This window comes from Peromyscus eremicus, chromosome 22 (assembly GCF_949786415.1).
Source record: "Peromyscus eremicus chromosome 22, PerEre_H2_v1, whole genome shotgun sequence".
NCBI lineage: Eukaryota > Metazoa > Chordata > Mammalia > Rodentia > Cricetidae > Peromyscus > Peromyscus eremicus.
Window position 1 is genome coordinate 21,242,027 of NC_081437.1, and position 22,808 is coordinate 21,264,834.

The 22,808-nt window shown below is 45.7% G+C and overlaps 1 protein-coding gene across 1 annotated transcript in view; it reads left to right on the forward strand.

The window, feature by feature from the left end:
- Positions 1-22,498, forward strand: part of Alk (ALK receptor tyrosine kinase) — a 513,542-nt gene extending 491,044 nt beyond the window's left edge. Inside the window, exons 25-29 of the mRNA XM_059248178.1 lie at positions 4,340-4,432; positions 7,412-7,513; positions 16,986-17,120; positions 17,683-17,773; positions 21,624-22,498. Coding sequence (XP_059104161.1) covers positions 4,340-4,432; positions 7,412-7,513; positions 16,986-17,120; positions 17,683-17,773; positions 21,624-22,319 — 1,117 coding nt within the window. The 3' untranslated portion in view covers positions 22,320-22,498. The remainder of the gene's footprint in view (positions 1-4,339; positions 4,433-7,411; positions 7,514-16,985; positions 17,121-17,682; positions 17,774-21,623) is intronic.
- Positions 22,499-22,808: the final 310 nt, after the last annotated feature.

Sequence of the window (22,808 nt, forward strand, 5' to 3'; positions counted from 1 at the left end):
AAGCGCATAGTAACCAGGCTTTCTCACTGCTAGAGTGAGGAAGTCAGGAAATAGACTCGCCCAGGTTTTCCAAGTCACTGTGAAGACCAGACCTCTTTTAAACCACCCTGTCTCTTCACTGCCCACTCACTGCTTTGGTTCTCGGTCTTTCGTCTTGTTTTTAACCCTTTCTAACTTGCAGGCCTATCTGACTGATAGAAATAACAGAAGCAAAGGGGCAGCCCAGACCACTCCTCTGCATCTTCATCCAAAGCCACACAGTCTGCTGCCCTTTCAATTGCGCCCCAAACTTTCCGTAAACCCCCAACTCTGGGCTCTTCCGTCTCTCAGTGGAGGCAAGTCTGTGCTCCTTGGGAAATCAGCCTCCACTAAAGCCACTTGCCCATCTTTTCGCCCATGATCTTTAAGTCTGGATTCATCTACTAGCAGTCTGTGTATCGCCTGGGTGACTTCAGGTGTCTGTCTTTGCTGTTCATGGAGATTGCTTCAGCGCTGGCATTCCACCCACGACCAGCACCACAGCTGACAGAGTATCTGGCTGAGGGAATCATTTCCTTTACTGACAATCTGAAATCCACTTTGTTAAGATATTTCGCGTTCTGTAAGAGAGAACATGATCACATTCTTCCAAGACGCCTACCACCTCCAGATCTGGAAATGGTTCGTGAAGATCAGAATTAGGTCTCTTGAGTAATCATTTGCTGCTCTTTTGGGGTGTGTGTGTGTGTGTGTGTGTGTGTGTGTGTGTGTGTGTGTGTGTATGTGGGGGATGGAGCACATACATGTTTGTGTAGGTATATGTACATTGCAGGTGCAAGTGTGTGCACTTGCCAGAGGTTGGTACCAAGTGTCTTCCTCAGTCACTCCTCATCTTATATTCCTTAACCCAGAGCTCATCACTTCAGCTAGGTTGGCCAGCCGAAGAGTTCCAGGGATCTGCCTGTGTCTGCCTCCCCAATGCTAGGTCACAAATACAAGCCACCACCTCTGGCTGATTGTGTGAGTGTTGGGAGGTCCAAACTCAGTCCCTCATGCTTCCACGGCAAGCTCTTTACCAGCTGGGTCACCTCCCCAGCCTCTCATTTTGTCTCCTTCAAGAAATTGAATTGTCAAAGGTCAAGTGAAGATTGTGTTGAGTGACCTGTTTGAAGCGAAAGGGAACGTCTAGAAATTGCTCACCTTCATCAGAGTTTGCCTCCTGGGCTCCTGTGGTAGTTTGTATCAGGGAAGTGCCTTACAGCTTCTCACTGGCTAGGAGGTTCATGGGACACTCAACAACAGTTACCTCTCCCTCACCCACCCCCCACCCACCCCACCCCCCTTGAACCCACCTTTCGGATTCCCAGGCTGCCACTCCGAGCTGATTCCCTCAAATAGAGCCACCCTTCCCCACAATCTTTCTTCACTAAAAGCTGATGCTTTGGGACATGGTTCGCTGAAATTCCAAGCTGTATGTGCCATTCTACCAACTCCTTGTGTATTTGATACTATTACATTTATTTCCTTATCATTAAATTCAAAGTCACTTTTTAAGCAATGGTCTCATACTTCCATGTCAAGACCTTTTGGGAGACAGAAGCATTTCTCCCAATCCACTTCATATCTCTTTCAGAATTAGTGGCTAACTGTTTTCCTGCCATATACTTTATGCTTTTAAGGTTCTCTTTGGACATTTTGTGAACCACTGCTCTTCAAAAATTCAACTTCAACTTAACGAACTGGGTTAGCGGTGTTAACAAGCATCCAATTCTCACTCCAGACCATTTTTCTAAATCTTAAGCCAGGATCCCCAAGTCATACTTTTAAAATATTTAAATTTAAACTTTATTTCTTTTAGTTTTTTTATGAGTAGGAGTGTTTTGCCCACATGTATGTATGTGCACAGTGTGTGGGGGTATCTGTAGAAGTCAGAAGAGGGCATCAGATCCACTAGCTCTGGAGTTACAAATGGTTATACGTCACCATATGGGTACTGGATATTGAACCCAGGTCCTCTGCAAGAGCACCAAGTGTTCTCAACTGCAGATCCATCTCTCCAGCTCCCTCTTAGTTTATTTTTTAAGATAGGGTCCCCCTTGATAGCCCAGGCTAGCCTAGAAATTCAGGCTAGATAGCCCAGAATAGCCTGAAATTCAGGTCCTCCAGTCTCAGCCTTTCAAGTGCTAAGAATGTAGACATACACCACCTTCCCAAGCTTGCTACTTTCTTTTTCAATGTGTGTGTGTGTGTGTGTGTGTGTGTGTGTGTGTGTGTGTGTGGGGTGTTGGTATGTATACATGCATGTTTTCCATAAATATGGGCACACATGCATACGTGCATGTGCATATGTGTGTTCATACATATGAAGGCCCAAAGATTGATGTCAGGAATTATTCTGTATCACTTTTCTACTTTATTCACTGAGGCAGGGTCTCTCAGTCAAACCCAGAGCTTGTCGATATGGCTTGTCTTGCTAGCCAGCCTGCTCTGAAGATTCCCTGCATCCACCTTCCAAGGCTAGAAATGCAGGCATGCTAAAAACATCATCCCTGGCTTTCTATGGGTTATGGAGACCTAAATCCAGTCCTCCTGTTACACACAGCAAGTTCTGTAACCACTGAGAAATCCCCAGCCCATCCTCATTTTTAAAAGCCATCTCAGCCAGGTGTTTATCCTCCAACTTCATCCTCAACCAAGACTAAGAACCTCCACAAAGCCATCTGAAAGCATAAAAACACCATCTGTGCCCCCTAAGGTACTTGTTGAGTTTTTTTTTTTTTTTCTGCATAGGGCTTTAACATGATTAGCACTGCATTCCAGACTTCTGGCTGGGGTCTGGTTCCCACATGTATGTCAATGCGGAAGCAGTCTGGGGCCAAGGGGGACAAGTCTGGGAAGTCCAGCCCCAGTGCCTCACAGGTGTGCCGCAGGAAAATGAACCACCTGGAGCCCAGGAACAGAGTGCCAACTTCTTAGAAGAAATGACTCTTTAGCCACACAGCTTAGCAAAGGCAGTGGATCGAATCACAGGTGTCAGAACCACACTGGCTATTAAAAAACAGCAACAACAACAACAAAAAAAAAAAAAAACTAGAAATGTTCGGAGATATGGCAACCTATTTGAATTTGAAGTCATACTGTTCTGGAACATTTCTTCAAACTATTGGCAAACACTAACCCATGCTCTATGTAGAACAGCATCCCAAAGCCAGATAGCATTTCTTATACCCCTGTGTTGTCTGCCTTTAGCTTAGATGTTTCACAAAAGGAGGATCATTATAATACCCTGTGTTCTGTAATGAGAATTAGTCTTTAACAATGCCTAGCACACAGTAAAAGACCAGCAAGTTTTGCTTTATATTATAGTTGACTTCATTACTCATAGTTCACTAAGCACTGTTATATTTGTAAAGGGTCCCTGGAGTCAGCACAGAACACACCCAGACACTAAATTTTCAGCATAAAGGAGATTTATACCCTGGAGGGGCAAGTCGGGGAATGGGGGTGGCTGCCTCTGGATCAGGCAAAGACAGAAAGTAGGTGTTTCTGCGGGACTGGTTTTTAAGGAGAAAGGGAGGAAAGTCTGTGTTAGAAAGAGTTGGTAAGTCCTGATTGGACAGATTAGCCAGTGTAGCCAAACCATGAATTTTAATTTCTAGACTCTGGTGTTTTGATAGTTGGACCTTGGAGTCCGGTCTCAGGAATGAGTCAGCGGCCAAATAAGGGACTGGACCTTGGGAGCTAGCCTTAGGAATGTAACCTAATGGTTTAGCAAGGGAGGGGGAAGGGAAAGACCCAAACCTGTTGGCCCCGTGCTTGCCATGTTTGGGCCTCTTAGAGAGCCCCTCAATATGAGTTGCTTTTCTGTGGCTGAGATAAAACACCATGACCAAAAGCAATCCTGGGAGAGTTTATTTGGGCTTACGGTTCCAGAGGGAGAGTCCATAATGGTGAGAGAAGTACCAGGAAGCTAAGCGATCACATCTTCACCCACAAACACAGAGAGTGAACTGGAAATGGGGTGAGGCTGTCAACACTTAAAAGTCATCCCTAGTGATGTACTTCCTCCAGCCTCTGCCTCCCAAAGATGCCACAATCTCCCCCAAAAAACACCACCAGCCAGGAACCAGGAAGTGTTCAAATACATGAATGTATGAGGGACATTTCTCATCGAAACCACAGAGGTTTCAACCAGCTCCCCTAATCCTGGTCTGGAATCAGCATGGCGATTTTCTCCACAGTGAAGTATAATATAACAGCATGAATACAGGGTGAAGAGGAGAACTGTTGGAACTTCACTGGGGGTCATGGGGCTAGGACATTTTATGTATAAAATTAAGAAATCTGTTTTTCTTCCCAGGGATATTGCTGCTAGAAATTGTCTTCTAACCTGTCCAGGAGCTGGAAGAATAGCAAAGATTGGAGACTTTGGAATGGCCCGAGACATCTACAGGTGAGAGAATTGCCTTGCTCCACCAAAGCCTTCCTCCACCATCCAGTCTCCTCCAATAAATGCCTATGAAGGCCTGCACCTTACATCATCCAGTACCTTGTCAACTTCCCACGTGGGCTCTCAATGAGTGCCTTCCACGATACAGGAACCTTTAATTAGTGTGCAGTCTAATTCTCGGTGGTACTTTACTACGTTTCATCTTGGCTTATGTCTCTGGCTCCAACTGTCTTACCCTGACATGTTCTAACACAGAATAACACGGACACTCGATGTATGAAAAGCTTTGAAGTGGGTTTTATATCCTACTCAACCCCTCAACTCTCAAAAATCCTCAATGATTGCAGTGGTATTCATCACCAGAGACACAAGCTCCCCAGGATGGACAAGGTATGGGGTCTTCCCAGCACTTAGAGTTCACACAGAAATAGAGTTCAAAACACAAAGGTCCCTTGTTCAGCTTCATTGATTTTTTTTCCTATCACATTCTCAAGACTACATAAAAATTACCAATCAGGGAATGATGATACAGCATAGTAGCAAAATATTTGCTATATTTGCTATGCATATACAAGGGCCGATCTTGGTCCTCAACACTATAATAATAATAGTAATAAAGAAAGGGTTTTTAACTATAAAATATAGTGTTTTTGTTGCACCTTCTCTCTTTATTTCCCAACCTGTAGTTTCTTATTTTTCTAATTATTTGCAACTCTGACTTTGCTAGATGAGCAAGCTGTTCCTTTACATGGTCACTCATTAGTCCCTTCCCTAATGCTCAGAAGTGGGAACTTGGTTACATGTAGCTTTCATTATCTGAGGAATGAGTAAGAACATCTGGAAACTACAGAGGACTTCAGTGAGAACTAATAAGCATCTCCAGAGGGCCAGGGGCGCTGATCCTGCGCTGGGACCCTAAGGCCCTGGTGTATGGAGCACAGAACCAGGGAAGAATTCTTTGGAGCTATCGACTACTGCTGTCATTGCATGATTTCCTCATTTTCCCACTTTGCTTTTTACCCCCATTTAGTTATTTTTCTCATCTCTGATAAAACACCCCGACAAAAGCAACTTCGGGAAGAAAGGGTTTACTTGGCTTTCAGCTCAAGGGTACGGTTATCACAGTGGGGAAATGAATGCAGAAGAAGCATGGAGCGGCTGGCCACATCACGCCCACAATCAGAAAGCAGAGAGAGATGAATGCATGCTCAACTTGCTTTCCTTCCCCCCCGCCAGTCTAGAACCCAAGTCCAGGGAATGGTGCCACCCTCCTCTGGGATGGGTCTTCCCAGCTCACTTCAGCTACTCAAGATAATCCCTCACAGGCATGCCTAGAGAGGCTCATCATCCAGGTGATCCCAGAGTCTGTGAAGCTGAGAATCAGCGTTAACAACCCCAACCTTCTCCCCAAGGCTCTGTACACCTCCCTCTACTCTCTCAGGACATTGGGGAGTGCCTCCAGTTTCAAATACAGCAGTGTAGCATGACATCCAGCTCTACATCCCTTATTGGGTCTTCCTCTCTGACAACTCCTTGGAAGTCAGATTCTCATCTCTGTGGCAAACACATGAGCTAAATGAATCTATGGGGATGAAAGTGTTGATGTTGGACCACAATTACAGAGCCCTCAGTCCATGGCTGTATGTTTGACTCTGTTGCTTCCGGCCTGTGGTAATACAGGACACGGGGCACAGGAGCACATGACGCCAAGTTCACTTCATAGTGGACACAAAGCAAAGACAGAAAAAGGGATGAGTGGACTGTAGTCTACACATTATCAAGAGCATGCCCCCAGTGACCTAACTCCCTTCTGATAAGCCCCACCATTTAACAGTTTCTACTACATCCCAGAAGTGCAGCAGGCTGGTGACCAAGGCTTCTAGGGACACTTGAGATCCAAACCAAAGCAATTCCTTATCTCCAGACTTCAGCCATCCTTGCTCCTCTCGAGTCCCATGCATCTGTAGGTGTTCTGGACTAAGAATGGTCTTTGGAGAGAACTCCTTGGCCAGCTCCATGATATACCTCTATGTGATGCTGCTCCTGTATGTACCCTTATTTTATATACAGAAAAATCAATCTTTCATCTGTATCTCTGACCTCCATTACTATTATTATACATGGTGTTAGTGCTGCAATTTCAAGTGTAGGTTTCTTCCACCGAACTGTATCCTTGGGAGAAAGAGAGACTATGATTTATTCATGTCCTCAGTACATGGTAGAGCACTTGATACATCCTAATACTCAGAACGTGCTTATTGAAGTCATTAATTAGTGTAGACAGCTGGAGAAAAGCTGTCTCCCATAACACACACAGGCACAGACCATCAGGCTAGGTGTGGAATTGGCTTAACGGGTAAATGAGTTAATTTATTAGTTCTTATTAGCCAGTTGCATCAATGGCATTGCTGATGAAAACTAATAAATTAATTCATCTATATGTTAAGCCAGCTCATGCCCAGCCCTGTGTCCTTCTGTCTGGATGTGCTGTGGGAAGCAGCCTCCAGACAGCTGTCTAGATTATTTGTTCAGTGCTAACAGTGAATGAAATGCTACTGTATAAGTACCACGGAGGATCCAAAATGAACAAGACACGAGCTCTGTTCTCAGCCCTCCCATTCTGGAATTACTGTAGGTCATCAGAAACATGCTGTACTTATAAGGTTGGAGTAATGTTATTCATTGTGAGTTATAATAAACAAAACCCAACAGGGAAATCTAAACAGCCTCTAGCAGGGATCTTAGTCACTGCATAGATCTTTTCCTCTGTGCTTCCAGTGGGCCATTAAGTGACACCAAGATTCTTAACTAAATGATCTGTGCTCCCCCGCTCTCCTCCCCAGCCACCCAGGACCTGTCTTTAATTTCGGTGTTTTTTTCACAGGCAAGCAGTATTGCTGCCCCTTTCCCAAGCTTCCAGGCAGAGCTTCTGTTCACTAACCCATTCTGATCCAAGCTTGGTCTCCTCTTCTTCCCCCACAGGGCCAGCTACTACAGAAAGGGTGGGTGTGCCATGCTGCCGGTCAAGTGGATGCCCCCAGAGGCCTTCATGGAAGGAATATTTACTTCTAAAACAGATACATGGTGAGTCTTCCCTCTGCCCTCCTGCAAGTTCACTGTGACTTAGTGATGGATGATCTTGGACCAACTGGACCACACCCCGGGAGCTCTTCTGCCGGGGAGAAGGGGAGGAAGAAGCCTCGGTGGAGACTCTTAAGTGTTGGTGTTTATCAGAATGATCAGAAGGGTTCCTTAAAATGCACATCACAAGACCCCACCCTGAGAGCTGATCATTCAGGAGTGGGCTCCAGATGAACTTGCGTTTCTACCAAGCTCCCAAGTAATGCTGACTTCCCTGGCTGGGAGGCCACACATGGAGACTCCCTTATCATTTTAAATAACAAATTAAACTCAAGCCCCCTCACAGAACATGAGCATACACATACACACACATACACATACACACACACACACACACACCAGTAAAGAAAGTCTTTTGAATTACATTAAACCCCACAATAAGAAGAAAACAGATGGGGTGGGGGTGGGGGTGGGGGAGGACAGGAACCACCTAAAACAAGTTAGACCTGGGCAAGTTCACGGACAAGTCATCCCTCACTTCAAAGAAAAGAAAAATGTTGACATCCAAGCCCACAGAGTTCAGATCCAGAACCCAGGCTGCTCAGTCTCCTAAGAGTTCCAGAAGGCCCAGGAATTGAAAGTCAGGGTACAGCAAACAGGAAAATTGGTTAAAGGTCTGTAAGAACTAATTGAACCCTCTGGCTCAGCCCTCCACCCCCTGAATCTTGGGGACTGTCCCTCCCCTGCCATCAAGCCTGGTGGTCTCCCAGCAAAGAGATCCAACCAAAGTCTCCCTGGTCTTGGCGTAGACATCGGCAAGAGTGAGGTACTCAATCATATGCAAGAGCAGCCTTCAAAGTCAGCCTTGTTGAAGATGTGTCCTCCCTGCACTATGCCGGCGATGAGAGAATGAATTCCTCGGCAAAGTGAGCCATGAGGTATAAGGCTCACAAGTGAGGTTGTCCATGAAGCATTAGGCTGAAAACTGGTCACCAGACCATAATGTTCTGATCCCAGAAGCCCACAATTGTTAGCTGATTCCATGATAATGTCTTAAGAGACACCATGACCATAGCAACTCTTATAAAGGAAAACCTTTAACTGGGGCTGACTTACAGTTCAGAGGTCTAGTCCATTATCATCATGGCGCTGAAGAGGTAGCTGAGAGTTCTACATTTGGATCCACAGGCAATAGGGAGAGTGAGCCACTAGACCTGGCTTGAGCTTCTGAGACCTCAAAGCCCACCCCCCTAGTGACACACTTCCTCCCAACAAAGCCATACCTACTCCAACAAGGCCACACCTCCTAATAGTGCCATTCCCTATAAGTCTATGGGGGAGGGGGGGCGCATCCATTTTCATTCAAACTACCACAATGACAGAGCCCCCTTCTGACCTAGGTAGGATACTATGAGCAAGAGCCTTGGATATTTCTAGGCCAGTGAGATTTGCCTGAACCTAACCCAGAGGGTCTCAAAGTGGGATCTACAGGTCAGCAACAACAGATCCCCTGGCACTCATTAGCAATGTAAATATGCAAATCCTCAACCCCTCACTTCAAATTTCCTGAAGGGGTATGATTAAGTGAAGGATCTTGAGGCAAAGTAGATTTTTTTTTCTGGATAATCTCCTGGGTGGAAGGAAATAATATGACCAGTGTTCCTATCAGAGTTGGGGAATGGGGAAATTCTTCATATTCAGAGGAGTGAACTGTGTGACCCCAGAGCCTTTAGTGAAGTAGCCGCACATGAAAGGACTCCACCAGGGACTGAAAGAAGCAAACTGAGTAACTACTTTGCCCTAGAGCAGTGGTTCTCAACCTTCCTAATGCTGTGACCCTTAAGTACAGTTCCTCATGTTGTGCTGACCCCCAACCCTAAAATTATTTCGTTGCTACTTCATAACTGTCATTTTGCTACTGTTATGAATCGAAATGTAAATAACTGATATGCAACCCCCAAAGGACTCGTGACCCACAAGTTGAGAACCACTGCCCTGGAGGCTCAGGGGGAATGTCACACTAACGTTGTGACATAAGCCCAGCAATACTCATTTCAGATGTGCGGGCTTCAGATCCATCCAAGAACAAATTACTGTTTTGTTAAGCCACCCAGTGAATGACATTTTTTTTCCCCCTCCAGCTACCACAAGAAAAACAGAAACCACAAAGGCCACACCTTGTCATGGCGTCAGGCTGGCTCACTTTCTTAGTGCTTTCTCCTCAGCTTTTGGTAGTCTAACCTTAAAACACCATCAGCCAGCCAACAACAAACATTTGAGAGACAGTTCTAATGAAGAAAAAAAGCACAAGAGACCGGACAGGGAGGAAGGAAATGTAAAAACAATAGGAAATCCTTTTAAAACTACACTGTCCTCAGAGAAATAAATACGGCAACCCTAAGTAAAGGACAGTGCTTTTGGGTGTTGGGACAATGGCTTGGCTTTCTCGCCAAGAGTGAGGACTGGGATTCAGAGTCACCAAAACCTATGTCAATGTAAGAATGTCCACCTGTAATTCCAGCTTCAGAAGGCAGAGACCAGGGATCCCAGCAAACTGGCTTGTGAGACCAGCTGTAGTGAGTCTTTCTCTGTCCCGCCAGCCAGCTTCCAAATAACCACACGAAGAATTCTTATTAATCATGAAAGGTCGGCCGATAGCTTAGGCTTGTTTCTAACTAGCTCTTATAACTTAAATTAACTCATTTCTATTAATCTATGTGCTGCCCCGAGGCTCATTTACCTCATCTATGTATGGTCCATCCCGCTTTCCTGCTTCCTCTCTGTCTGGCTCGTGACTCTGCCCTTTTCTTCCCAGCGTCCTCTGTGCCTGGAAATCCTGCCTAGCTACTGGCCATTCAGCTTTCTGTTAAACCAATCGGAGACACACATTCACAGTGTACAAAAAGAGTATTCCACAGCAGCCAGCCATATTGGAGAGCTCTGAGTTTTACAGGGAGCCCTGCCTCAGTGAATACAGTCCCCAAGAGAGATGGAGGATGAACTCCAACATCAACCTCAGGCCTCCACATAGACCTGCACCCACCTGTATGCACACCATACACACATGTCTACACACACACACACACACACACACACACGAAAACGGAAAATAAAACAGTCCTTTGGAGGGGGACATTCTCAGGAATAAAAACGTGATTGGTACCCTCAAGGAGGCCCTCAGCAGCCCATGTGGCATCCTTCTAAGGACACAGGAGTGGGAAGAAAGTGGCAGAGAGAGACTCACAATTGAGAAAGCTAGACATCAGCCAGATGCTCAAGGCCAGCATCAGCATCTTGTCACCTTGACAGCACGTACTCCTGAGACGAAGGGGTGTGAATGTGGTCCTCCCCAAACTCCTTAGTCCCAGTGTAATCCTGAGAAAAGCGGGTAAAGCTGAGAGAGATCCCACTGAATCCCTGACCTGGACTGTTCAAACCTGCCCAGCCGGAACAAGGACATCCAGAGAAGCCAAGGGAGTGTGACGGCTCAATGTAATATGATGTCCTAATGGGATCTGGGAAGAGAATAGGGAAATTCCATGAAAACTGAGGAAATCTGAACAAACCATGGGTTTTAGTTAATAATGCCTTAATGCTGATCCATTCATTGTAATTAATGTACCATGTTAATGTGTTGCTAAAGATAGTGAGAACCGTGTATAGAGTGCATGGAAACACAATATTGCTAATACAATCCCTTCGCAATGTGAACCATTCTATTTAAAAAAAAAAAAATGAAGTTTATTATTTTTTCATCTGATAACCGAAATGTAAAAGTTGTGGATGGAACGGAATACAGAATTAAGTAAAACTTTGGGGAAGAGAAACAATTCTAAAGAGATGGGAGACGAAGGAAAGAAAAGAGAAGGAAAATGAGAGGATTAAGCCAATCGATCTGATAAGCTAGCAAAATAAGAGTCCCGGGAAGGAGGACATGGGAAATATAGCAAATAAACATGTCAAAGCAATAAAGGAACATTGTCCAGAATAGGACGCACATCTCCCGGGTAAAGGTATCCACTAAGTGTCAAGTCACACAGCTCAAGAACCATGCAAGCATATCGCTGTGAAGTTCTAGGCCAAAGCTGATAATGACTCTGCATGCTTCCAAGCAGAAAAATAAATAGAGAAACTGGCCAGGGGTTAAAAAGTCAGGGAATCAAAGTGGCATGGAAATTGTTCCTAGCACAGAAAACACAAGACAATGGAAATGTCCTCCAGTTCTGAAAGCCCCGTACTGAGATAATGTCCTAAGATGGAAGACTCCCCTTCCTGACCCATGCTGGCTATTTTAAGCAAGTAGCTTAGTTATTTCTAAGCCCATGAGATTCGCCTTGACCTAACCCACTGAGTCTCAAAGTGGGGTCCCATAGGCCAGAGGTAACCTGGAACTCATCATTAGCACCTTCAAATCAGCTCCACCCACCCACCCACCTCGAGCTTCAATGCAGCAGGAACTGCAGAGGTGGAAGCCTACCCATCTGCTTTAACAAGCCCTCCAGAGGACTCACAGGGGCACCAGAGAGAGAGTGACAGCCACCTAACCTACTCAGAGGCAGAACAACATCAGCAAGTTAGTCATTGTTCTGAAGATACGAATGACCTATGACCCATCAGGTCTGCTCCTGGTGTGTGTCACCCATGAGAAGAGGTGACACAGATGGACATGGGCAAAGGTCCCCACTGACACAAAACCACCACCTAACTCCCCCTCAATCAGGGGACGGGAAGACAAAGGGACAGAAACTGCTGAGCAGTATTAAAAGGATACATTAAAGCCTACAGCATCAACATGGAAAAATGTTCATCCACAGTATGAGATCCAGTGCGGGGGGGGGGGGGGGGGGGGAGAGAATCAAGTCACAAAAGGGAATGTGGGAATATTTAAAAACAATTTTACAATGCAAAAAAAAAACCCTAACTTGGTAATACAGTCTTAGTTGCATATATCTTTACATGTTAAAGAATATGAAAAAAAAAAAACCCAAGGGAAATTCACTCTAAACTTGGGGGGGGGGGGCAAAGAAAGAAGAGATAGAGAGGGAACATGTCTTTATCTGTTTATTTAAGAAGGAAAGGAAACACTCTTATCAGGAAAGCAAAATAACACTTCGATTCCCTCAAATGATGTGGTGGCACATGTCTGTAACCCCAGCACTGAGGAGCCTTAGGCAAAGAGATTGGAGGTTTGAGGCCAACCTGGGCTAAATAGTTTCAGGCCAGCCTGAGCTACAGCCAGGCCTTGTCTTATCTTTAACAACAAAGGATGCTTCGATCACTAACTAGTATCTAACTATATGTACTTATCTATATGTACGTATCTTTATGAACCTATCTATATGTACCTAGCTATACGTACCTGTCTATAGACAAGCAGAAAATGTATAACTGTGGCTCTTCAGACATCTTCCCTACTGGATTTCATTGTTTGTTGTATTGAGGGGGATCTTCTTTCCCCTTGGAGGTCAGAAAGACCGCATGAAAGGGGTTAATTCATGTTCCTGGCCATTTGCAGACAGCTAATTTCACCAACACAGTAACAGTAAAAGAAAGCATTCCTACTCCACAGACGTGCATTTTCCCTACCACTGTAGGGCAATGTTTACTCACAGCAGAAAGCTGCATGGACATACTAGAACAAAGACAGATTTCCTTTCTCCAAAATCTGATCATTAAACTAAGAGTTGGAAATAAAAATGTCATCCAAGTAGAAAATATTATTTCTGGAACCTAATAAACTGCATCTCAAAAGTCCTTTAAAACAAATAACAGGAAGTCAAATACCTTTTTAAAAAGGGGGAAATGTCTCATTTGATGTCAAAACACAGACAGAAAAAGCGAAACAGAATATTGTCAGTGCAGAAAGCGAACAGATGAAAGTAATAGGTGGGCATGCCTATTAAAAACGGCCCTGTCTTTAATCAAAAGCCAATAGGGAAGAGGGACTCATTGTATAAAGTGTTCGAAGAATCGTTCAGAGAAACAAACCAATTTTGACCCTTCCTTCCCACTGTACACAAATTCTAACGGAATTCAAGGAGAGAGAGAAACACCTAGAAAATAGTAAAAATGTACTTAATCTTTGGTGAAGAGAAGGCGCAATTGTAAACAGAAGACATTATAAAAATTTAATAAATATATTTAACTACTTGGAAATGCAAGCCTTTGATACACGATAAAGTTAGATCATATAGCAACTAATAGAAGTATTTTGGCTAGGCCTGGTGTTACATTCTTGTCATTATAACTCTTTAAGGAGCTGAGGCAGGAGGACTGCAATATCAAAGCCCGCCTGACCACAGAGTGAGTTCAGGGCCAACATGATCCCCTACCCAAAATTAAATTTTAAAAAAGAAAGTAGGGAGACTCAACTCAGTGGTAGAATGTTTGCCTAGCACATGCAAGACCCCAGATTCAGTCCCCAGCCCTACCTCCAACTCCACCAAAAAATAAGCATTTTTATTTTTGATAAAGGCAAACATCTTTTTTTTTTTTTTTTAAACTTGCTATTCTTTGTGGATTTCATATCATGCACTGTAGCTTGAGTTTTCCTGCCTGGTCCACAGTCAGGACAAATCTCTGTCACCCGCCAGTCCCACAGCCACTCAGACCCAACCAAGCAAACACAGAGACTTATATTGCTTACAAACTGTATGGCCGTGGCAGGCTTCTTGCTAACTGTTCTTACAGCTTAAATTAATCCATTTCCATTAATCTATGCCTTGCCACATGGCTCGTGGCTTACCGGCATCTTCACATGCTGGTTGTCATGGTGGCGGCTGGCAGTGTCTCTCTGACTCAGCCTTCCACTTCCCAGCTTTATTCTCCTCCTTGTCCCGCCTATACTTCCTGCCTAGCCACTGGCCAATCAGAGATTTATTTATTGACCAATCAGCAACACATTTGCCATACAGAACATCCCACAGCAATGCACTCTGATCCCATTCATCTCCCTGTCGCCCAAAAAAAAATTTGTTAAGAATTTAAATGAAAAAAAAAAAATCTCATCATGGAAGCTGTAGTGTGTCACAGTGAGTCACACAGTATATATATACCCTTTAGTCCATACATCTTTACTTGTGAGTGTTCATTACAGTGAGTCATTGGTTTGGTTTGAGGTCTCTGGCTTCTGCTGCACTGTCAATATTGGGCGCTCATGGGGACTCCTCCTGGACATCCTGTTGTCCTGTGTCGTGGAGATCCTCAGCTTTGGATCCTCAGGACTGACCCCTTCACTGCAGCAGCAGTTCATAGACGGGGTGGATGGATGTTGCGGTGGGCCAATGTAACAGCCCTGGTTCTGGGCCTGGGTGGTAGCCGGGTTGGCCAGCCCACCAGCTCATCCTCACCACCAGGCGAGCTCTCCAGCACTGCCCCAGCTAGCTCACCCAGAGCAGCTGTTCTCCTGCTCGCACACCCTCAGGGCCAGCTCACCAGCACCCACACCACCAGGGCCGGCTCTACTGTGCTGAAGGGCCAACATCGTTAGTTCATATAAAGAATGTCTACAAGACAAAGGCCAAATTGAGGTACTCAAAGAATATGCCCTGACAGATACAATCATGTAAAAGATGGAAACAGACAGTATGTCGAAGAAAACTCAGGAGTAGATTAGCAAATTTTAGTAAACCACTCCGCCATGTGAAGTCAAGAGTCACCATATTCTACCCTACCCTGGAGAGACTGCTCAACAGGTAAAGGCACTCACTGCCACACCTGAGTTCAGTCCCCAGCACACACATGGAAAAAAAGAACAGGCTCCTGAAAGTTATTTGATTTCCCCATGTGCACTGTGCCAGGCCCTCCCACAACACTAACTTAATTAACTAATTAGTTAATTTAAAAATGAAAGTAAAATATTAGGTTGGGAACACTTCTGCCCTGAGGTTTTTGTGTTATGGTTTTTTTTTTCCTTTTTTTGTTTTGTTTTGTTTGTGCATGGGGAGGGGGAGGGGGGATACTCTGGGGCTGGGTAGAAGCTCAGTGGTTAAAAGCACTAGCTGTTCTTCCAGAAGACCTGGGTTCAGTTTCCAGAACCCACAAGGCAGCTCACAACCATCTATAACTCCAGTTCCAGGGAATCTGACGCCCTCTGCTGGCCTCTGTGGGCATTGGAGGCATGTTGTGCACATACATGCAGGCAAGATACTCATACACATAAAAAATAAAGGTTAAAAAAAAATTAAAAAGTTACCCTGTCATATTTTGCTTTGTAATGAGCAAACATTAGTATTAGTGTACATACTGAGAGTTGGGGAGAGGAACACTAATGGACAGATAGAACTGGGTGCCCCAAAATCAATAATAGGTACCAAAAAGGGTTCAGAGTTTGTGTTCTTTAAATCCAGTTATTATACTAGAAATGTCATTGATTTTGCTAGTCTATTACTTTCAGATGGTTTAGCCTAAGGAAATCTTTAAAAATGGATAAAAGCCAGGTGTGGCGGCCCACCCTGTGGTCCCCCCAGTCCTCAAGAGGCAGGGAGATTTTGAGTTTGAAGCCAGCTGGATTACGTAGCCAATTCAAAGCCAGGCTGCAATACCAAATAAGACTCTATCTCACAAAAAGTAAAATGAAAATGAACTAAAATCAAAGTGCAAAAAGTTGTTCACACAATGTTTAAAATATTTTGAAAACTGAAAACAATGATAAGGCAAACCATGCTACATTTCAATGGAATACTTCACAGGCATTTCCAGTTCTATTTATAAAATGTTTAGCATGGGTATGCGGTAATGAAATGAGGAAAATTACCAAGGTTCTATAGCTACGATTATGTAAAAAGAAATCTAGGCATAGAGCTTGGCTAGAATGAAAAGTATGCTAACGAGTTATCTTTTAATAGAGAATCATATGGGTGCTTGGATAGTCATTTCTCTGGATCTAGAAAATCCTCTGGACTGGAGCGATAACTCAGCCAGTGAAGTGCTTATAGGTTGCAGGCAAAAGGACCTGGTTCCATCGCCAGAACTCAGGAGAAGAGGGAAAAAACGTTGAAGGATAAAGCAGCTTATAATGCTTAAGGTTGGGGGATAGGAACAGACAGACCCTGGGGTTCACTGGCTGGCCAGCCTAGCCTTTTTGGTGAACCCCAGGCCACTGAGAGATTGTATCTAAAAATATAAAAGAATGAAAAAAACAAGTTAGGGGCAGGAGAGAAGATTCCATGGTTAAGAGTGCTTGTTGTTCTTCCAGAGGACCTAGGTTCAGTTCCCAGCTCCCACATTGAATGGCTCACAACCACCTGTAACTCCAGCTCCAGGGAACCCTGATGCCCTCTTCTGGCCTCTGTGAATACCTTCATACACATGTGAGCATGCATATGTGCACACACACACACACACACACACACACACACACACACACAGTCCTTTGTTACAGAAGGTGACAATGGAAAACACACTAAAAACTTAGGTGTCTGTGTGTGTGTACATACATCCATATCCATATCTGTGTCTTCTGTTCCATGCCCAGGTCTTTTGGAGTGTTGCTGTGGGAAATATTTTCTCTCGGGTATATGCCATACCCCAGCAAGAGCAACCAGGAAGTTCTGGAGTTTGTCACCAGTGGAGGACGGATGGACCCACCTAAGAACTGCCCCGGGCCTGTGTATGACCTTTGGGAACTTCTTACTAGAAACTGAGCACGGTCTTGTTTTTAAGTATTTGGATCCACATATGCCCCTTTAATATTAAAGGGGAAGTGGCAGCCTTCTTTTAAGATGTCCCCAAACACGGTGTGCCAGAGACTTCAGTAAGATGAGTTGGTCTTCCAGCCTTTCAAACACAATAATGTTATCCCAGAAAGGAGTCCAATTGCCGGGCTGGAGGCTATGGACTCACTAGCCCTTACACACTTCAGAATCGCCTCTCAAAATGTGTGTCCCAGACTCACCCTCACCTCCTTTCCCAAAACAAGATTGGAATAAAATATCCTACCCTAAGCATGGCTTCAGAAAAGTGGGATTTGATGTAAACAGCTGGGTGTCTTTCATGGGATTTACGTTTGGGTGGGATTCCCTATCGCACCAGCAGGGGGCAAAATAGGTCAACCACGTGGACTTAGATGTCTTCCCATCCTAAAGGTTTGGCTTGATTGAGAAAGGAGCTGGGGGAGACAAGGCCGCCTTCCCCGGTGCTTCTCCTGATCCATTAACGTGCTGTTCTTTCAGCTATCGGATTATGACTCAGTGCTGGCAGCATCAGCCTGAAGACAGACCCAACTTCGCCATCATTTTGGAGAGGATTGAGTACTGCACCCAGGTAAAATGTTTTCTCCCCTGCCCAGCCTTTAATCTCCGTGGGAACGTTACATACCATTTGATATTTTGTAATATTTATAATCTTATAAGATTGGTGATCATGAGGCCCGATATTCCTGATCTCTGAAATGATATGACTGGCATCTCACTTTGCCCGCCCATGTCCTACAGTAAACCCTGGAAATGTCCACTTACTTCACCAGCGCCAGACAATCTGTTCACTTCCCGAGCATTAGCTAATCCTGCTGGATAGCTAATGGGCTTTTGTTGTCATCTTTTAACAATTAAAATATAATTACATCATTTCCTTTTCCTTACTCCAATCTCTACACACACACACACACACACACACACACACACACACACACACACACACAGCCTCTTTACTGCCTCTCAAATCACGACATTTTTCTTTGATTATTATTGGTACATATATATGCATATAAATACAACCTACTGAATCCATTTTGTGTTCACACACGAGGATATATATATATGAATATAATATATATATATATATATATATATATATATATATGAATGACTATTTGATTTCATGGCCAACCCCTTGATACTGGATAACCAATTAGAGGATTCCACCCTGGAGAAGACTAATCCTCCCTCTCAGCCATCATCAGTTGCCCTCCGTTCTTTGTCTAAGCGTGGGGTCTGTGAGATTTCCCCCTTCCGTGTTAGTGTGTGTGTTGATGCTCAGGTCTTGTTTAGGTAGCCATCTTGTTGTAGTGTCACGGACAGCTACACAGCTAACGTTTTGTAGATGAAACTGGGGCTTCAAAGGAGAATGAAAACTCTCCAGACTTACAACCTGGCTAGACAAATACCAACATTAAATAGATGGTAACTATAGAATTGCTAAAGCAATCAGGAGAAACGTTCCAGCGAGCCATCGGTAGCACCTGTGTGGGATTATACTACACAAGGCGCTTTCCTGTGTCTTTTTATTTTGTTCTCATGGAGGGTTCATTTTATCCCATCTCACAGAGGAGGGGGCTAGGCTTGCAGAGGCTGTCCAAGTCACAAGGATTCCTAGCAACCTGGGGTCTCTGTAGATCCCTCTCCTACTCCCTCCTGTCTTGACTGAATTGTCTGTTCATCTTCAGCAGTACCTCCCACTCACCACCAGGTGGGGATAGAGGTGGTGGTGGTGGGAGAATCCCTTTCCTCCCCGTCTTTGGCACACACTTGCCAGCATCTGCCACCATTCTCAGCGGCGACCCTATTCCCCAGTCCATCTCCCTATCTGGATGTCACCAGCTACCTCTCAGGACTTTATGTCAGTGTCCACTTTTCTCTTTACTGTGTCCGATCGTCCCCTCCCTCCTGGCTCTGATCCTATCAGGATACAAAATTAAGTTGGCATAGTCTCCCTATACAACACCCTCCCTCTTTGGCCAGACCCTTTTGTTCCCCAGTTTTTCTATTTATGTTCTCCCTCCCCCGGCCCCATCCCCACTCTACACACTTTACCCCCTCCATCTCCTTGGTGTCTCCCTAACATGGCCCCTTCCCAACTTCAGGTCTTCTTTAGTGGTTGCTTGTGTTTGTTGTGTGTCCGTTGGGTAACCCATGAAGTCCAGTTACTGCTACACATATGTATTAGTTAGGGTTACTACTGCTGTGATGAAATACCATCAAAAGCAAGCTGGGAAGAAAGGGTTTATTGGGCTTACACTTCCATATCACAGTCCATCACTGAAGGAAGTTAGGGCCGAAATATGGAGGCAGGAGCAGAGGCAAAGGTTATGAAGGGGTGCTGTTCACTGGCTTGCTCCTCATGGTTTGCTCAGCCTTCTTATAGAACCCAGGACCACCTGCCCAGGGGTGGCACCACCCACAATGGGCTGGGTCCTCCCCCAGCCATCACTAATTAAAAAGATGCTCTACAGGCCTGCCTACGGCCAGATCTTATAGAGGCATTTTCTCAATTGATGTTCCCTCCTCTCAGATGACTAACCTGTGTCAAACTGACATAAAAACCAGTCCACACACATATGTGCATGGGCTCATCTGCTGGAGCCCATGGGAAATGCCTACCAATGTCCTTGCCACTGAGATGTTTTAGAAAAGTCCAACAATGAGCCACTGTCTCTCCAAATTCCCTCAACTGGACCAGGGACTGACGTTTTCACCAGACTTCAGCAACTGTCTGTCTAGCTACCCTATCTCAACCCTTCATTGAGGTGGGCATCAGTGACCATGTTCTCTGAGGGCTGTTTCAGGGAACCTTGCTCAATGACATTTAACTTACTATGTTGTAACAAGAAGACAATATGCTCATAAACACACATTCACACACCTTCTTTGGAAACGCAGATGATTCTACAGCTGCATATTTTTAATGACTTATTGTGAAAGTAAAAACAGCAAAGAAATGAAATGGCTTATTAAAAGATATTTGTTGTTTTCTTAAACCCTTTGCTGATAGATACTGGACTGGTGTGTTCTTCTGTAAAATTTAAGTAATGGGGGTTCTTCCTCCATTTGCATACACTATTACTGAACTGAATTTCCCTTAAACCCTTGGCAACTGCGTCCACTTTCCTATTACAGTCTATGACTGTGATGATGGTCTAGCACCAAGCTGTTCTTGTGAATGGTTTCTCCTCACCATGATTGAGAATTTGCTCGACTCCACAAAAGCCCCGTCCACATCGGAACGGGCAAATGAGTCTCTTCATTGGGACAGCTGCACGTGTAATGACAACGTATGACACAAACTCACCATCGGGTGACTTTGAACCATCGCCCAAATATGAGGGGAACTGCAGGTGCTTGGGAAGAGAGCAAATGACACCCTTTGTAAGCCAAGCGTGGTGCCCCTCTCCTCTGCCACGCCCCCTGCAGCAAAACAGAAGTCGCGCTACCTTTCATCTTTTAAGTTGCAAGAATATTATTGGACATAGACCATAACATTGTTCAAACAATGTTAAAAGCAAAACAAACAAAATGCAGGGACCTCAGCAAGTTAAGGTTCTCGCTTGCCGGAACCAAAAGATGTTAAGTTTGATCCCCAGGACCCACATAGTGGAGGACAGAGAACCCACTCCATAGGGTTGTCCTCAACTTCCATACACACACCGAGGCACATGCATGTCCGAATGCATATACATACACACATTAAAATGCATATACATACACACATTAAAATCTAATGAAGTTTTAGAATCCGTAAAAAAATTAAATTAAATTGCCCCAGGGGTTTCTGCTCTGCACTGCTCCCATTCCACTGCCCCGGATGCGGTTGCTTAGCAGCACCCCATAAGTACCTGGTACCGTCTCCTACCACAATGGTTTCTTCTAAGGCTTCCAAGAACAATGATGCCCGCTCATTACTTATGCCTACCTGTTAATGTATTACTTTACTTTTGCTGCGGTAAACACCACGAGCAAATGCAACTTGGGAGGGAGAGATTTACTTCATCTTAACACTTGACCGCCCATCCTTATGGGAAGCCAGGGCAGGAGATCATGGCAGGAACCTGGAGGCAGGAACTCAAGTACAGACCAAGGAGGAAGGCTGCTTATTGGCTTGCCCGGAGCGTGTTTTGTTTTACACAGCCCTGGACCTCCTGCCAGGGGTGACAGTGCCCACAGTGGACTGGGCCCTCCCACATCAATCATTAAGAAAATGGCCCACAGACGTGCCCACAGGCCAATCTGATGGAGGCAGTAACTCAGTTCAAGATCCCTCTTCCCAGGAGACTCTAGTTTGTGTCAAGTTGACAGAAACGGCTCATCTGTAAATAGATGTGACTCTGTCTGAGATCTCTTCCTGATCCAACATCTCTGTGATTCCGTTCTCATCTGTCCTCTCTCTCTCCTTCCCACAGGATCCGGATGTCATCAACACAGCTCTGCCCATAGAGTATGGCCCGGTGGTGGAGGAGGAGGAGAAAGTACCCATGAGGCCCAAAGACCCCGACGGGATGCCTCCTCTGCTGGTGTCCCCCCAGCCGGTGAAGCACGAGGAGGCGCCCGCCGCCCCCCAGCCCGCAGCCCCGGCGGCGCCAGGCCCCTTGGTGAAGAAGCCCCCGGGTGCAGGCGCGGGAGCGGGTACCGCCCGGGTACCCCGGGGGGCGGCCGATCGGGGCCACGTGAACATGGCGTTCTCCCAGCCCAACCCTCCCCCGGAGCTGCACAAGAGCGCGGGCTCCAGAAACAAGCCAACCAGCCTGTGGAACCCGACCTACGGCTCGTGGTTCACGGAGAAGCCCGCCAAAAAGACCCATCCCCCGCCGCCGCCGCCGGGCGCGGAGCCGCAGGCGCGGGCCGGAGCGGCCGAGGGGGGCTGGACCGGGCCGGGCGCGGGGCCCCGCAGACCCGGGGCTGCGCTGCTGCTCGAGCCGTCGGCGCTGAGCGCCACCATGAAGGAGGTGCCGCTGTTCAGGCTGCGCCACTTCCCCTGCGGGAACGTCAACTACGGCTACCAGCAGCAGGGTCTCCCCTTGGAAGCCACCGCGGCGGCCGCCCCCGGGGACACCGTGCTGAAAAGCAAGAACAAGGTCACCCAGCCGGGGGGTCCCTGAGCCCCGCGCCACACTAGCTTCTCCCTCGGACGGAGCCGGAGCCCTCCCGGAAGAGGGAAGATGGACAGAAACGGCTCCACCACAAACCAGAGACCAAACGTCACTTTCATTTTGTGCCAACTTGTTTTTGAAGTGCCACATTTAAAAATAATCATAATAAGGAAAACTTGTGTTTTCGAGATGCGTTAGAAAGGTTTTTTTGAGCATGGGTTCATCTATCCTTTCAAAAAAAAATGCCATTTAAAAAAAAAAAAAAGCTATCAGTACAAGGCCCAGATTGGTTGTGTCAGGTTTCCGTGCATGGTCCGCTGTACAGTCCCCTAAGGCTTCTTTCCGATTGTGTGTGCTCTCTGCTTCCGTGTAGTCAGAAGTAGCTGCTTCCGTGTCTCATAGGGGGAGTCGTAGATGTTCCCTTGCCTTGTGGGCATGGACCATTCGAGGGGCGAGGGAACAGAAATGAAGGAATTAATTGCAATGACTCAGCATGGG